The sequence below is a fragment of the Chiloscyllium plagiosum genome, unplaced genomic scaffold, assembly GCF_037043375.1.
Source record: "Chiloscyllium plagiosum isolate Xiang-an unplaced genomic scaffold, Cpla_swu_hap1 HiC_scaffold_32, whole genome shotgun sequence".
NCBI lineage: Eukaryota > Metazoa > Chordata > Chondrichthyes > Orectolobiformes > Hemiscylliidae > Chiloscyllium > Chiloscyllium plagiosum.
The window spans coordinates 3,196,690-3,213,926 of NW_028270170.1; the positions used below are offsets into that span (position 1 = coordinate 3,196,690).

The following is a 17,237-nucleotide window of genomic DNA, read 5'->3' on the forward strand; positions in this document are numbered from 1 at the left end:
TCCAGGGGTATCCCCCGACATGATGAAGCTCATCATAGAATACGCATACACTCGGACAGTCCCAGTCACTGTGGAAAATGTTGAGAGACTCCTGGCTGCTGCAGATCAGTTCAATGTCCTGGGAATTGTCAGAGCTTGTTGTGAATTCCTTGAATCTCAGTTATGCCTCGAAAACTGCATCGGGATTTGCAAATTTGCAGACTACTACTTCTGCCCAGAACTCCGACATAAAGCCTACATGTATATCCTACACCATTTTGAGGAGATAGTGAAGGTGAGTGAGGAGTTCCTAGAGCTGTCAGCCTTTGAGCTCAGAGACATCATTGAAAAGGATGAATTGAATGTGAAACAAGAAGATGTAGTATTTGATGCCATTCTCAAGTGGATTGCCCAAGACCCAGACCTCAGGAAAAAGTGCATTGTCATACTGCTGCCCAAGGTACATTAGGAGCTAGATGTATCTTTCATTTGTATCAGTTAAATATTTTTGTTGTTAAAGAGAGACTGGTGGGAAGCATTAATTAGCATACTGTCCCTTCACTTACACCTGAGCTTGAGTCCTATCACAACTGGGAGTACCCCTGTTCTGTTTTGTTGGTTCTATCAGCCCTACAATGGGACTACTTGCTGGTAAGCCTTGGTCCACTTAGAAAGCAGCCATCAATCTGGCGATAAACAGGAAAGCACGCAGCTGAAGTACATGGGTACAACACATAATTAGCATTTAACTTCAAGATTTTGTTGAGTTAAAAATCAAGATTGTTATTTTCCCTTGCAATCTTGGCATCCATGATAATGGCATAATACAAGTCATTCCCTAATGGAGGTTAAAAGAGTCTTCTTCATGAGGATATATTGCTGTCTTCCTCACAAGGAAGTAGCTGGTGCTGTGTGGATGAAGAATTCACCAATGGGAACAATCTAATCCTAAATAGCGATTACTGGAGCTGGAGCCTATTAACCACTTCATATTAGCTCTACCACAGTGAGGCGGTAGTGTGGGGGTAACGGGAAAAAAACAAGAGGAGTGTCAGACATCCTGTTCAATCAGACAGCTGGCTCAGAGGGAGCTGGGGGAAAAAAGAATTAACCACTTCATGGCATTTTGTGATTCCAAGTCTTTGTATTTAATCTCTGCAGATTGATTATAAATGGGTAGAAGAATCTTATCAACATACATGTTTCTCTCAGTGCATGTTTTATTGATAAAATTTTACCGAAGTAATGTCAATTTTGACATCACTTAAAAGTGAAATACAATTATTTTATTTCGGTCAAGTCTGTGACACTGAGTTTCCTCAAGCACTACCCCTATAATTGTAGGTTATATTCACAATGGATTCCATGTAAAATGTCTGTGGTTACCCACAGACCGCCGGCTTTTACAAGGATTCCAATTCCTCAGTGTTCTTTGATGGAAGCACCTGAGAGAGTGGCCTTTTCCCATTGAGCCTTTGTGGTAACTGTTCCTCGTTACCTAGGATGTGCCAATATCATTAACTGTGTTTCCCGTAAGCGTCTCCAGTAACCCATCAACTCAACTCCTGTAAACACAAGCTGTAATTCACCTTTACTGTTTAAATTTCCATCCCATGCATTAACTGACCTAGTTATCGAAACCTTGGATCAGCCTTGCTACTTATGTATTTTACTGTCCCCCCACCCATTCCACAATGGGGCCAGGCTCGTTTCCACTACCCCTGCATTCCACCCATGATCATTCCTTGGGTTGAGGCTATAGACAAGGAACAAGAGTAGGTCATTCAGCACATCAAGCATGCTCCACCATTCAATAAGTTCATGGTTGATCTGATTTTAATCTCAACTGTACATTGTTGCGTATCCCTGATTATCTTTTATCCCCTTAGTCATAAAGAATCTATCTGCAGAAAATTCTGCATCCACTTCCTTTTGAGGGAGGTCATTCCTAAGACTCACAATTCCCTGGATTGCTGAATGTTCGGGGGAAGCAGAGAGAAACCCAGAGGCAGGTTATCCCCTACCCCAGGCCTGACATGTGCATTCCTGCAGGGACCATTGAGAAATGAACATGAACTGGTTCTATCCCCGCTTTCTGGGGGGGTGTTCTGGGACAATGAGGTCACCACATGGTTCAAACTAAAACCTCCCTCCATTTGGGATCAGCAAAAAGCCGAAATTAGAGCCTTTGGTCCAGGTAGCGTGATGCCTTTGCCCCAGGAGCCATCTCAGTTTGTGTCGTCACATTTATGTGACACTGAAAACAAAAGTATCTTTGATGCTGGTGATCTGAAACACACACAAACAGAATGTGCTGGAGAAGCTTGGCAGGTCTGGCACTGTCTGTGAAGAGAGAAACAGAATTAATGAAACTAATGTTGATTTTCAGGAAAAAGCCCATCAAGTTGGACCAAAGGGTCTGTTTCCATGCTAACTCTATGATTCACTAATGTCCTTCAAGGATGGAAATCTGCCATGGTCTGGCCTATATGTCACTCCAGTCCCACGGCAATGGGGTTGCCTCTTAACTGCCCTCTGGGCAATAAATGATTGTCTAGCCAATAACGCCCACATCCTGCGACTGAATAAAACCGACTTAATGTTTTGAGTCCAGTGCCCCAGTCTGCTCAGTTCTGAAGAAGGGTCACCGGACTCTAAACATTATCTCTGTTACTCTCTCTTTAGATGTTGCCATAAAACAAAAAAAAAAATTACTGGAGAAACTCAGCAGGTTTGGTAGCATCTGTGAAGGGCGAAATAGAGTTAATGAAACCTTTGTTGTATAAACACCCATCTGCCTCATTAATGTCCTTTTGGGAAGGAAATCTGCCATCCTTATCTGGTCTGACCTACATCTGACTCCAGATCCATAGCAATAGGGTTGACTCTTAATTGCCCTCTGAATAATTAGGGATGGCCAATAAACAAATGATGGTCTAACCAGTGATGCCCATATCCTGTGAATGAATAAAAAAAGTTATTGTTTTGAGTCCAGTGACCAGTGTGCTCAGTTCAGAAGAAGGGTCACTGGACTCACAGAACAGAGCATTGTACAGCACAGGGTTAGACCCTTCGGCCCACAATGTTGTGCTGAACATGATGCAAAATCAAACTAATCCATTCCGCCTGCCCTTGGTCTATATCCCTCCATTCTTTGCATATTGATGTGCTTATCTCAAAGTCCTTTAAACGCCCCGATCGTCTCTGCCTCCACCACCAGCCTCAGGCAGCGCGATCCAAGCTCCTATCACTGTGTGAAAGAAACGTGCCCGTCACATCTTTCAACATTCCCGGAAATGTTAACTGTGTTTTTCTCTCTCTCCACAGAGCTGCCAGACCTGCTGAGTTTCTCCAGTAATTTCTGTTGGTGTGCATTTATGTGGCGCCGGAGAAGGGGCTGTGCAAGTAAGGTAGGGGTCGCGGGTTTTGATCATTCTGACCACCCCTCCCTCTCTGGCAGGTCAGACTGGCCCTGATGAATGCCGAATACTTTATGAATAACGTGAAGAACAACGACTACGTGAAGGACAACGACGACTGCAAGCCCATCATCATCAACGCGCTGAAGGCCATGTACGACCTGAACATGAACGGACCTTCCAACTCGGATTTCCGGAACCCGTTGACCAGACCCCGGCTGCCGTACTCCATCCTGTTCGCCATCGGGGGCTGGAGTGGGGGCAGTCCCACTAACGCCATCGAGGCTTACGATGCCCGGGCGGACCGCTGGGTCAATGTGACCTGTGAGGAGGAGAGTCCCCGGGCCTATCACGGAGCCGCCTACCTGAACGGCTTCGTCTACATCATCGGCGGCTTCGACAGCGTCGATTACTTCAACAGTGTCAAGCGCTTTGACCCGGTCAAGAAGAGTTGGCAGCAAGTGGCGCCCATGCACTCCCGCCGCTGCTATGTCAGTGTCACGGTGCTCGACAGCTTCATCTACGCCATGGGCGGCTTCGACGGCTACGTCCGCCTCAACACCGCCGAGCGGTACGAGCCCGAGACTAACCAGTGGACACTCATCGCCCCCATGCACGAACAGCGAAGCGATGCCAGTGCCACCACCCTCCACGGCAAGGTACCGGCAGCAGGGCTGCAGGTCGCGGGTTGGGCACGGCCAAGGCTGGAGATGGGGGGGTCAAGCAATGGGAGTGGGCTGGAGGCGCGGCAGGGATGGAGATGAGGATATGGGGTTGGGATGGGGTCACACTTGGAGCTGGGATGAGGATTGGGTGGTAGATGGGGTCACAGACGGTGTTGGGACAGGGATGATGATGGGACTGGTGGGTGAGGAGAGGGCATGCAAATAGGGCTAGGGGTTGGACTGGAGATGGGAATGGAGGATGGGTGCAGGGATGGGGCTGGAGATGGGGATAGGGCTTGGGGCCAGGGATGAGGATGAGATGGGGGTAGCTGAGGTCTTGAAAAAGCTTGCAGCAGCCAGAGCATGGGAAAGGAAAAGACTCCCCTTCACATTCCCTCCCAATGAACACCAAGATGCAGCTTGTTCGATGGCTCAAACCTGGGAACCTCTGGTTTCACGGTCTTGGGCAACACCAGGGAATGGGTCAAATGCACTTCCTCTCCCAGTTTATATATTCTTTTTAATTCAAACTCTTGTGCAGGTAGGACTTGAACCTGGGCTTCTCCTGGCCCAGAGGAAGGGACACTACCACTATGCCTTAAAACAGCCGAAATCTGAAACTAAAACAGAAATTGCTGGCGAAACTCAGTAGGTCTGTGGAGAGAGAATCAGAGTTAACATTTCAAGTCTAATAACCCTTCTTCTAAACCAAAATCTTACATGTGTAGAGTTCACTTAGGAGTGATCTGAAAGAGCCAGCATGGTCGCAATGGACTGAGTGGCCTCCTGCATTGGATGCTGAATCATTCCTGATTCGACACAGGTTCTGCCACAGAACCTGGACCTACTAATGTGTCCTATGAGCCCCTCATCCTGGTCCTCAAATTGTTCATTAACCTGTTGGGACAAGCTGGCACCCAACACTGGGGCTGGTTGGGTTGAACCAAGAACCTTCTCGTCCAGAGGTAGAGTCATTACCACAAGAATCCTTTCACTCCTGGTTCAATGTGGATGACTCTGCTATCCCATTCAATCTGCGGAACGTACCAATTTTGGCTGATATTACTTTTAAGCACCCAGTCGGTTATTAAGAACCTATCATCATTGCCATGGCAAAGCTTCATTCCTGCCTCAGTTTCTGTACCTGCAGACAGTACCACCCTTGCCACAGTCTGATATTTTCCTGAAATATCCCAGGCCTCTCCATCACTCACATCATAAGGATGTTCCATCGCTATTCTGTCCTGGTCTCAGGGGAACATTATCTAGTTTCAGGATTCTGGTCCTTGTATCTGAGAATGGTTTGATGACAGAAGCCTACATCAGATATTGATTCTCTCCAGGACATGGCCTAAAATTTCATCTTCAGACAGTGATGCAAAACTAGATCAATTGCCTCTTAGCAATCTCTTTATTTCCATTAACTATGAGCGGCTGATTTGATATTGCCCACTTTGTGCCACTCTCTTAGACATCAATACTGGATCGTGTATGGTCACCAAGGTGCAATATCTGAGGATAGCTGACATAAAGGAATCAGACTCTTATAAGAGTCAAAAGTTTTTAGAGCAGTAATGACCTGGAAAATAGCATCTTGTTCAAGTCTCCTTGTTTGTTTCCTCTCCCAGCTCAAGAACCATATACAAGGCCAGAGGTGCTCGGGTTCACCTTGTATTTCATGAGTGTCACAGTTTTGTTTTGTACTCAGGCGGATGATAGCATTAGAGCTGAGAAGTGAAACACCCCTCTTCAGGCATTCTGGCAGCTTATAAACCCACCCAGGCTAAGCAGGGTACAGTTCCCTGTGTTCTTCATTGTCGTTGACAGTATCCATGTGTCCTTATATCTAGATATAACCACATGTCCAATGGAATTAGTTTAAGATTGCTAAAACTCATTTCACAAAAGCCTGGGGCTCAACAAAAGGAGTCTCTGGTCCTTTGGCTGGGTATGAATCCAGGTCCCAGAGATTGGAGATCAGTATTTAGCCCAGAATGTCATCCTTTTGCGGATTCGATTCCTGGCATGAGGCTGCAATTATCCCCTGCATAATGGGTTTTGATGTTGTGGTTATGTTCGCCGAGCTGGGAATTTGAGTTGCAGACATTTCATTCCCTGTCTAGGTGACATCCTCAGTGCTTGGGAGCCTCTTGTGAAGCACTTCTGTGATCTTTCCTCCGGCATTTATAGTGGTTTTATAACTATAAATGGGGGAGGAAACATCACAGAAGCGCTTCACAGGAGGCTCCCAAGCACTGAGGATGTCACCTAGACAGGGAATGAAATGTCTGCAACTCAAATTCCCAGCTCGGCGAACAGAACCACAACAACGAGCACCCGAGCTACAAATCTTCTCATGACTATTGATATCACATAGTCATGCTCCCACAAAGTGTATGACTGACATCCTGACCCTTTCAGCAGACTTCACTCTGCACACATTAGAGATTATTTATAGAACCAATGCTCCAAAAGTACTCCCAACAATTGTGACCTATTCCTAAACATTTGCTGCCTGATCTTTCAGGCTGATGCTCTTTTCCATCAGGAAGGTGCAGCATGGTGGCACAATGTTTAGCACTGCTGTCACACAGCACTAGGGACACAGGTTCAATTCCAGCCTTGGGCGACCATCTGTGTGGAGTTTGCTGTGTGGGCTTCTACCAGATGCTGTGGTTTCCTCCCACAGTCCAGAGATGTGTACACTAGGTGGATTGACCATGTTAAATTGCCCCATAGTTTCTGGGATTCAACAGGCTAGGTGGATTATCCATGATAAATGTGGGGTTATGGGGATCTGATGGGATGCACTTTTGAGTGTCAGCAAAGTCTCAATGTGTTGAATGGCCACTTTCTGCACTGTAGGGATTCTGTTCTATGGAAGGTGAGGTTAAAGTCATTCCCCTACAAATGAGTACCCACATTGCCAACATGTCTGCATTAGGTAACTGAGCAACAGTCAGATTCTTTGGCCCATTCGGTCTTCACACATAGTCATACAGCATGGAGGCAAACCCTTCAGTCCAACTCATCTGCATTGACCAGACATCCCAAACTGACCTAGTCCTATTTTCCAGGATTTGGCTAATATCCTTCTCAACCTTTCCTGTGCATTTACCTATCCAGATGCCTTTTAAATGTTGTAATTGTACTCACCTCCACCACTGCCTCGGGCAGCTCTTTCCATATATGCACCATGATCTGTGTGAAATAGTTACCCCTTAGGTCCTTTTAAAATCTTTCCCCTTAAACCTAATCCCTCTAGTTTTGAACTTCTCCACTCTAGAACAAAGAGCTACGCTATTCATGCTATCCATGCCTTTCATGATTTTATAAACGTCTACAAGGTCACCCCTCATACTCTGATGCTCCAGGGAAAGAAACCCCAACCTATTCAGCCTCTCCTTATCACTCAATCCCTCCAGTTCCAGCAATATCCTTGTTTATCTTTCCTGCGCCCTCTCAAGTTTCACAATATCTTTCCTAAGAATGGTAACCAGAATTATACACAGTATTTTAAAAGTGGCCTCACCAATGTCCAGTACAGCCACAACATGACCTCCCAATTCCTATGAGAAATTCCTGTATCAGCGCTGCCTTGTGCTCCCATGAGGAGGTTGAACAGTTCATCCACTTTACCAACACCTTCCACCCCGACCTCAAATTTACCTAGACCGTCTCAGACTCCTCCCTCCCCTTCCTAGACCTCTCCATTTCTATCTCGGGCGACCGAATCAACACAGACATTTACTATAAACCGACCGACTCCCACAGCTACCTAGACTACACCTCCTCCCACCCTGCCCCCTGTAAAAACGCCATCCCACATTCCCAATTCCTTCGTCTCTGCCGCATCTGCACCCAGGAGGACCAGCTCCAATACCGAACAACTCAGATGGCCTCCTTCTTCAAAGACCGCAATTTCCCCCCAGACGTGATCGACGATGCCCTCCACTGCATCTCCTCCACTTCCCGCTCCTCCGCCCTTGAGCCCCGCCCCTCCAATCGCCACCAGGACAGAACCCCATTGGTCCTCACCGACCACCCCACCAACCTCCATATACATCGCATCATCCGTCATCATTTCAGCCACCTCCAAACCGACCCCACCACCAGGGATATATTTCCCTCCCCTCCCCTATCAGCGTTCCAAAAAGACCACACCCTCCGTGACTCCCTCGTCAGGTCCACACCTCCCACCAACCCAACCTGTGGGCGGCACGGTGGCACAGTGGTTAGCACTGCTGCCTCACAGCGCCTGAGACCCGGGTTCAATTCCCGCCTCAGGCGACTGACTGTGTGGAGTTTGCACGTTCTCCCCGTGTCTGCGTGGGTTTCCTCCGGGTGCTCCGGTTTCCTCCCACAGTCCAAAAGATGTGCAGGGTCAGGTGAATTGGCCATGCTAAAATTGCCCGTAGTGTTAGGTAAGGGGTAAATGTAGGGGTATGGGTGGGTTTTGCTTCGGCGGGTCGGTGTGGACTTGTTGGGCCGAAGGGCCTGTTTCCACACTGTAATGTAATGTAATCTAATCTAATCTAAAAACCTCCACTCCTGGCACCTTCCCCTGCAACTGTAAGAAATGCAAAACTTGCGCCCACACCTCCCCCCTTACTTTCCTCCAAGGCCCCAAGGGATCCTTCCATATCCGCCACAAATTCACCTGCACCTCCACACACATCATTTACTGCATCCGCTGCACCCGATGTGGCCTCCTCTATATTGGGGAGACAGGCCGTCTACTTGCGAAATGTTTCAGAGAACACCTCTGGGACACCGGGACCAACCAATCCAACAACCCCGTGGCTCAACACTTCAACTCCCCCTCCCACTCCACCAAGGACATGCAGGTCCTTGGACTCCTCCATCGCCAGACCATAGCAACACGACGGCTGGAGGAAGAGCGCCTCATCTTCCGCCTAGGAACCCTCCAACCACAAGGGATGAACTCAGATTTCTCCAGTTTCCTCATTTCCCCTCTCCCCACCTTGTCTCAGTCCCAACCCTTGAACTCAGCACCACCTTCCTAACCTGCAATCTTCTTCCTGACCTCTCAGCATCCACCCCCACTCCAGCGTATCACCCTCACCTTAACCTCCTTCCACCTATCGCATTTCCAATGCCCCTCCCCCAAGTCCCTCCTCCCTACGTTTTATCTTAGCTTGCTTGGCACACTTTCCTCATTCCTTAAGAAGGGCTCATGCCCAAAACGTCGATTCTCCTGCTCCTTGGATGCTGCCTGACCTGCTGCGCTTTCCAGCAACACATTTTCAGCTCCCAATCCCTATACTGACCAATAAAGGCAAGTCTGATCAGGTCCTGGGGATTTATCTACCTTGATGAATTTTAAGCACTCCTCTGCTGTAATATGAGCTCTTTTCAAGATATCACTTTATCTCCCCAAGTTCTCAAGCTTTCATGTCCTTCTCCACAGGAAATACTGATGTAAAATATTTCTTTAGTTTCTCATCTATCTCCTGTGGTTCCACACATAGATGGGCACATTGACCTTTTAGAGGCCTCATTCTCTCCCTAGTTACTTTTTTGCCCTTCATGTACTTATAGAGTCTCTTCGGATTCACCTCAATCCTATTTGCCACAGCTATATCATGTCCCTCTTTTGCCCTCCTGATTGCCCTCTTAAATATACTCAAAGTGCCCTTATGATCATCTAGGGTTTTACTTGATCCCTGCAGTCTAAACCTGACACTTGCCTCCTTTTTTTGACCACAGCCTCCATTTCTCTAGTCATTCAGCATTCCCTACACCTCTCTGCCTTGCCTTTACACCAACAAGAATGTAGTGTCTCTGACCTCTCATTACGTCATTTTTAAGGGCCTCCCACTTTCCAATTGTCCCATCACCTGCGAACAGCCTCTCCCAGTCAACTTTTGAAACTTCCTGTCCAATACCATCAAAACTAGCCTTACTCAAATTGAGAACTTTAACTTTTTGATCAGTTCTATCCTTTCCATAACTATTTTAAAACTAATATAATTATGATCACTTGCCCATAGTACTCCCCTACTGATAGCTTTGTCACCTGCCATGCCTTATTGCTCCTTCTCTAGTAGATACATCCACATTATTGTACACACTGAACAAAATCCTCCCCTTCCAAGTCCTTAACACTATGACAGTCCCAATCTGTGTCTGGAAAGTTAAAATCCCCTACCATTACAACCCTATTATTCTTACAGCTATCTGAGATCTCCTTACATATTTGATTCTCAATTTCCAGCTGATTATTGAGGGGCCTAATAGTATAATCCCAGCAGGCGAACATTCCTTTCTTATTTCTCAGTCCCACCTATATAACTTCAATGGATGATCTTCCAGGAATATCCTCCCACCCAGGACTATCCTCCGTAAGTACAGCCTAACCAAAAACTCCACTCCCCCTGCTCTTTTTCCTCTTTTTCTATCCTTCCTGTAGCCTCTATACCGTGGAAAATTAAACTGTCAGTTCAGTCCATCCCTGAGATTGGATATTGGTCCATCCCTGATATTGGTCCCCTCCCAATTCAGGTGAAACCCATCCCTCTTATACAGATCATTTCTACCCCTGAAAAGATTCCAGTGGTCCAAAAGTGTGAATCCTTGAACTAGCTCCTCTGCCACGCATTCATTTGATCTATCCCCCTATTCCTATTCTCACTAGTTTATAGCACTGGTAGCAGCCCAGATATTAGTACCCCCAAGGATCTACATTTTAACCTCCGACTTAGTTTCCTATTGGACACAGATTTCTAAAACAGAATCTCATCCTTTCCTTACCCATGTCATTGGTACAACTATGCACAACAAGCTCCTGCTGGTCATTCTCCCTTTTCAGAGTATTCTTTACCATCTCTGAAATATCCTTGACCCTGGCCCCAGGGAGCCAACACACCATCCTGATATCTCGCTGATGACTGCAGAAATGTCGGTCTGTGCTCCAAACTAGGGAGTTCCCTATTATAATCAATAGCTTGGAATCTGACATAGCCCTCATTGCAATAGAGCCAGTCACATTATCAGAAACCTGGTTGTCAGTGCTATACTCTCCTAAAAGGCCATTCCCCCCATTGTATACAAAATGGGATACCTGTTTGAGATGGGAATAGTCACAGGCAACCCCTGGCTACCTCTCCTGCCATTTCTAGCGGTCAACCATCTACCTGACTGTATCTGCAGTGTATCCACCTTCCTGAAACTGCCATGCATTACATCCCCTTGCTCTTGTAAACTCCTCACTACCTCAAACTGCCACTCCAGCTGATCAATCTGGTCCAATAAGATTCGCAAGCAAACATACTTTCTGCAGACATAGTTGCATTCAAATTGTCCCTGATCTCCCACATCTGACAGGAAGAACACATCACTATACGAAAAGCCATTTCTGCTCCTTTAACAATCTGCAGATCCAGAAATTACCTAAACACAAACACAATCTTGTACTATAACCAACCAAAGCCCCCTCCACATTCCGAACTTTCCCTGATATAATATCAACCATCTCCAGAGATGGTTTGAAAAGTTTTGGCTGAGATATTCTAACTTTCCCATCACTAAACAAATATAGAATAACATAAAGATGTTTCCTCTTGTGAGTGAGCCTAGAACTGGGGACACAGATGAGAATTTATTTTCTTTCTGAGGTTTATGTAACTTTGGAAATCTCTGCCTCACAAGGTGGTGGCATGGAGTCATTGAATATTTTTAAGATGGAGCTAAATGCACATTTGTTAGGCAGGGAATCAGATGGAAACATGGAATTCAAAACACAAACACAAAAGTAATGTTCCTTTGAATGGCAGATCAGGCTTGAGGAGCTGAACGACCTATTCATATGTTTATAAAGCATTAATAACCCCTCCAGCACTGCCTGCTCTGTAGGGATCCCCCACTTTGTCTTGGAGTTGAGCAGAAATTTGAGATAAGTACCAAGAATAATAGATACTTACTGGTAGATAGAATGAATACATTAACAGGGCTTTCAAGATGAGTCCTCAATGAGCTAATGTCTATACTTGCAGCTTAAATTAAGGTTCAGTTCTCATTCTGAACCTGCAGTAGCATCCATTTTTATTCATTTTAAAAGTTTTCTAAAAACACAAGTTGCAAACTCCTTCAGTGGTAAATACAGTGCCTGGTGTGACACTATGTCATATATAATTGCCCGAGTCCCAAGCCTTGAGTTGTCTTCAGTTTGATATCAATCAAGATAACAATGTAATTTACAATTAGTTTTGGCATAAATAGACTGGGAAAATTAGGGAAATATTCGTCCAGGTTCTTCCTGAGATACTCTACAATATGTGTGTGTACGAGAACATGGTGGGACAATGGAATTGGAATCTGTTGTGATGTCAGCTATCAGTGAAACATCCTCTGACACATTCTAGATCCACACCTGAAGGACAAGAGCTAGGGCAAGGTGTGGCTGGGGCTCTGGTGATTTGGTGATTATTTTCCAGAGTTCAATAGATTCGGAGTCGGTTCCTGAGGATTGGAGGGTGGCTAATGTTATACCACTTTTTAAAAAAGGTGGGAGAGAGAAAGCAGGAAACTATAGACCAGTTAGTCTGACCTCAGTGGTGGAGAAAGTGAGGTCTGCAGATGCTGGAGATCAAAGTTGAAACTTTATTGCTGGAACAGCACAGCAGGTCAGGCAGCATCCAGGGAACAGGAGATTCGACGTTTCGGGCACAGGCCCTTCTTCAGGAATGAGCAGAGAGTGTTCAGCAGGAGAAGATAAAAGGTAGGGAGGAGGGACTTGGAGGAGGGGAGTTGGAAATGTGATAGGTGGAAAGAGGTCAAGGTGAGGGTGATAGGTCGGAGTAGGGTGGAGGCGGAGAGGTCAAGAAGAAGACTGCAGGTCAGGAAGGCGGTGCCGGGCTGGAAGGATCCGGCTGAGACAAGGTGGGGGGAGGGGGGATGAAGAAACTGGTGAAGTCCAAGTTCATCCCCTGCGGTTGGAGGGTTCCCAGTCGGAAGATAAGACGCTCCTCCTCCGACCGTCGGGTTGTTGTGGTTTGGCGGTGGATGAGTCCAATGACCTGCATATCCTCGGTGGAGTGGGAGGGGGAGTTGAAATGCTGTGCCACAGGTTGGTTGGGTTGGAAGGTCCGGGTGGCCCAGAGGTGCTCTCTGAATCGCTCCGCAAGTAGGCGGCCTGTCTCCCCAATATAGAGGAGGCCACACCGGCTGCAGCGGATGCAGTAGATGATGTGGGTGGAGGTGCAGGTGAATCTGTGGCGGATATGGAAGTTTCCCTTGGGGCCTTGGAGAGAAGTGAGGGGGGAGGTGTGGGCGCAAGTGTTGCACCTCCTGCGGTTGCAAGGGAAGGTGCCGGGAGTGGTGGTTGGGTCGGTGGGGGGTGTGGATCTGACAAGGGAGTCGCGGAGGGAGTGGTCTCTACGGAAAGCTGATAGGGGAGGGGAGGGAAATATATCCTTGGTGCTGGGGTCTGTTTGGAGGTGGCGGAAGTGACGGCGGATGATGCGCTGTACATGGAGATTGGTGGGGTGGTAGGTGAGGACCAGTGGGGTTCTGTCCTGGTGGCGGTTGGAGGGGCGGGGCTCAAGGGCGGAGGAGCGGGAAGTGGAGGAGATGCGGTGGAGGGCACCGTCGACCACGTCGGGGGGGAAATTGCGGTCCTTGAAGAAGGAGGCCATCTGTGTTGTGCGTATTTTGAACTGGTCCTCCTGGGAGCAGATGCGGCGGAGACGAAGGAATTGGGAGAATGGGATGGCGTTTTTACAGGGGGCAGGATGGGAGGAGGTGTAGTCCAGGTAGCTGTGGGAGTCGGTAGGTTTGTAGTAGATGTCCGTGTTGATTCGGTCGCCTGAGATAGAAACAGAAAGGTCTAGGAAGGGGAGGGAGGAGTCCGAGACTGTCCAGGTGAATTTGAGGTCGGGGTGGAAGGTGTTGGTGTAGTGGATGAACTGTTCAACCTCCTCGTGGGAGCACGAGGTAGCGCCGATACAGTCATCAATGTAGCGAAGAAAAAGATGGGGGGTGGGGCCAGTGTAGTTGCGGAAGATGGATTGAGCGAAGAAAAAGATGGGGGGTGGGGCCAGAGCGAAGAAAAAGACATCTTCCGCAACTACACTGGCCCCACCCCCCATCTTTTTCTTCGCTACATTGATGACTGTATCGGCGCTACCTCGTGCTCCCACGAGGAGGTTGAACAGTTCATCCACTACACCAACACCTTCCACCCCGACCTCAAATTCACCTGGACAGTCTCGGACTCCTCCCTCCCCTTCCTAGACCTTTCTGTTTCTATCTCAGGCGACCGAATCAACACGGACATCTACTACAAACCTACCGACTCCCACAGCTACCTGGACTACACCTCCTCCCATCCTGCCCCCTGTAAAAACGCCATCCCATTCTCCCAATTCCTTCGTCTCCGCCGCATCTGCTCCCAGGAGGACCAGTTCAAAATACGCACAACACAGATGGCCTCCTTCTTCAAGGACCGCAATTTCCCCCCCGACGTGGTCGACGGTGCCCTCCACCGCATCTCCTCCACTTCCCGCTCCTCCGCCCTTGAGCCCCGCCTCTCCAACCGCCACCAGGACAGAACCCCACTGGTCCTCACCTACCACCCCACCAATCTCCATGTACAGCGCATCATCCGCCGTCACTTCCGCCACCTCCAAACAGACCCCAGCACCAAGGATATATTTCCCTCCCCTCCCCTATCAGCTTTCCGTAGAGACCACTCCCTCCGCGACTCCCTTGTCAGATCCACACCCCCCACCGACCCAACCACCACTCCCGGCACCTTCCCTTGCAACCGCAGGAGGTGCAACACTTGCGCCCACACCTCCCCCCTCACTTCTCTCCAAGGCCCCAAGGGAAACTTCCATATCCGCCACAGATTCACCTGCACCTCCACCCACATCATCTACTGCATCCGCTGCAGCCGGTGTGGCCTCCTCTATATTGGGGAGACAGGCCGCCTACTTGCGGAGCGATTCAGAGAGCACCTCTGGGCCACCCGGACGAACCAACCCAACCAACCTGTGGCACAGCATTTCAACTCCCCCTCCCACTCCACCGAGGATATGCAGGTCATTGGACTCATCCACCGCCAAACCACAACAACCCGACGGTCGGAGGAGGAGCATCTTATCTTCCGACTGGGAACCCTCCAACCGCAGGGGATGAACTTGGACTTCACCAGTTTCTTCATCCCCCCTCCCCCCACCTTGTCTCAGCCGGATCCTTCCAGCCCGGCACCGCCTTCCTGACCTGCAGTCTTCTTCTTGACCTCTCCGCCTCCACCCTACTCCGACCTATCACCCTCACCTTGACCTCTTTCCACCTATCACATTTCCAACTCCCCTCCTCCAAGTCCCTCCTCCCTACCTTTTATCTTCTCCTGCTGAACACTCTCTGCTCATTCCTGAAGAAGGGCCTGTGCCCGAAACGTCGAATCTCCTGTTCCCTGGATGCTGCCTGACCTGCTGTGCTGTTCCAGCAATAAAGTTTCAACTTTGACCTCAGTGGTGGGAAAGATGCTGGAGTCTATTATAAAGGATGAAATTACGGCACATCTGGATAGTAGTAACAGGATAGGACAGAGTCAGCATGGATTTATGAAGGGAAAATCATGCTTGACTAATCTTCTTGAATTTTTTGAGGATGTAACTCTGAAGATGGATGAGGGAGATCCAGTAGATGTAGTGTACCTGGACTTTCAGAAAGCTTTTGATAAAGTCCCACACAGGAGGTTAGTGAGTAAAATTAGGACGCATGGTATTGGGGGCAAAGTACTAGATTGGATTGAAAATTGGTTGGCTGACAGGAAACAAAGGGTAGTGATAAACGGCTCCATTTCGGAATGGCAGGCAGTGACCAGTGGGGTACCACAGGGATCCGTACTGGGACCGCAGCTTTTTACAATATATGTTAATGATATAGAAGATGGTATCAGCAATAACATTAGCAAATTTGCACAAAGCTGGGTGGCAGGGTGAAATGTGATGAGGATGTTAGGAGATTACAGGGTGACCTGGACATGTTAGGTGAGTGGGCAGATGCATGACAGATGCAGTTTAATGTGGATAAATGTATGGTTATCCACTTTGGTGGCAAGAACAGGAAGGCAGATTACTACCTAAATGGAATCAATTTACGTAAAGGGGCAGTACAAAGAGATCTGGGTGTTCTTGTACACCAGTCAATGAAGTTAAACATGCAGGTACAGCAGGTATTGAAGAAGGCTAACAGCATGCTGGCCTTCATAACAAGAGGAATTGAGTATAGAAGCAAAGAGGTGCTTCTGCAGCTGTACAGGGCCCTGGTGAGACCACACCTAGAATATTGTGTGCAGTTCTGGTCTCCAAATTTGAGGAAAGACATTCTGGCTATTGAGGGAGTGCAGCGTAGGTTCATGAGGTCAATTCCTGGAATGACGGGGCTACCTTACACTGAAAGACTGAAGCGACTGGGCTTGTATACCCTTGAGTTTAGAAGACTGAGAGGGGATCTGATTGAGACATATAAGATTATGAAAGGATTGGACACTCTGACAGCTGGAAACATGTTTCCGCTGATGGGTGTGTGCCAAACCAGAGGACACAGCTTAAAAATACGGGGTAGACCATTTAGGACAGAGATGAGGAGAAACTTCTTCACCCAGAGAGTGGTGGCTGTGTGGAATGCTCTGCCCCAGAGGGCAGTGGAGGCCCAGTCTCTGGATTCATTTAAGAAAGTGTTGGATAGAGCTCTCAAAGATAGTGGAATCAAGGGTTATGGAGATAAGGCAGTAAGAGGATACTGATTAGGAATGATCAGCCATGATCATATTGAATGGTGGTGCAGGCTCGAAGGGCTGAATGGCCTACTCCTGCACCTATTGTCTATTGTCTCTGAGGTCTGGTGAAAGACGTGCCTTTATGTAAGTTACAGCTTGCAGGAAAGGTGAAAAGGCAACAAATGTGGAATAGGTAGTGGGTGACAAACTGGACTTTAAATTATTAAAGCAGCCACTGTTTTGAAACTTATTCTCAAATAAATAACCAGAAATACTCAACAAATACCTTCAAAGTCAGGCTAAAGTTAGTGACCACAGAATCCTGGAATGAGGTAGCCATTCACCCCATCATGTGTATTCTGGTTCTTTGAAAGAATACCTAAGTAGTCCCACCCTCCTGCTCATACCTCCTTCCCCAGGTGA

At 47.8% G+C, this 17,237-nt stretch overlaps 1 protein-coding gene across 1 annotated transcript in view; it reads left to right on the forward strand.

Annotated features, from left to right (window-relative positions):
- The window catches only part of LOC122539721 (kelch-like protein 10), a 25,839-nt gene continuing 8,602 nt past the window's right edge, over positions 1–17,237 (forward strand). The window contains exons 1-2 of the mRNA XM_043674739.2: positions 1–439; positions 3,440–4,057. Of these exons, the coding sequence (XP_043530674.1) occupies positions 20–439; positions 3,440–4,057 (1,038 nt within the window). The 5' untranslated portion in view covers positions 1–19. The remainder of the gene's footprint in view (positions 440–3,439; positions 4,058–17,237) is intronic.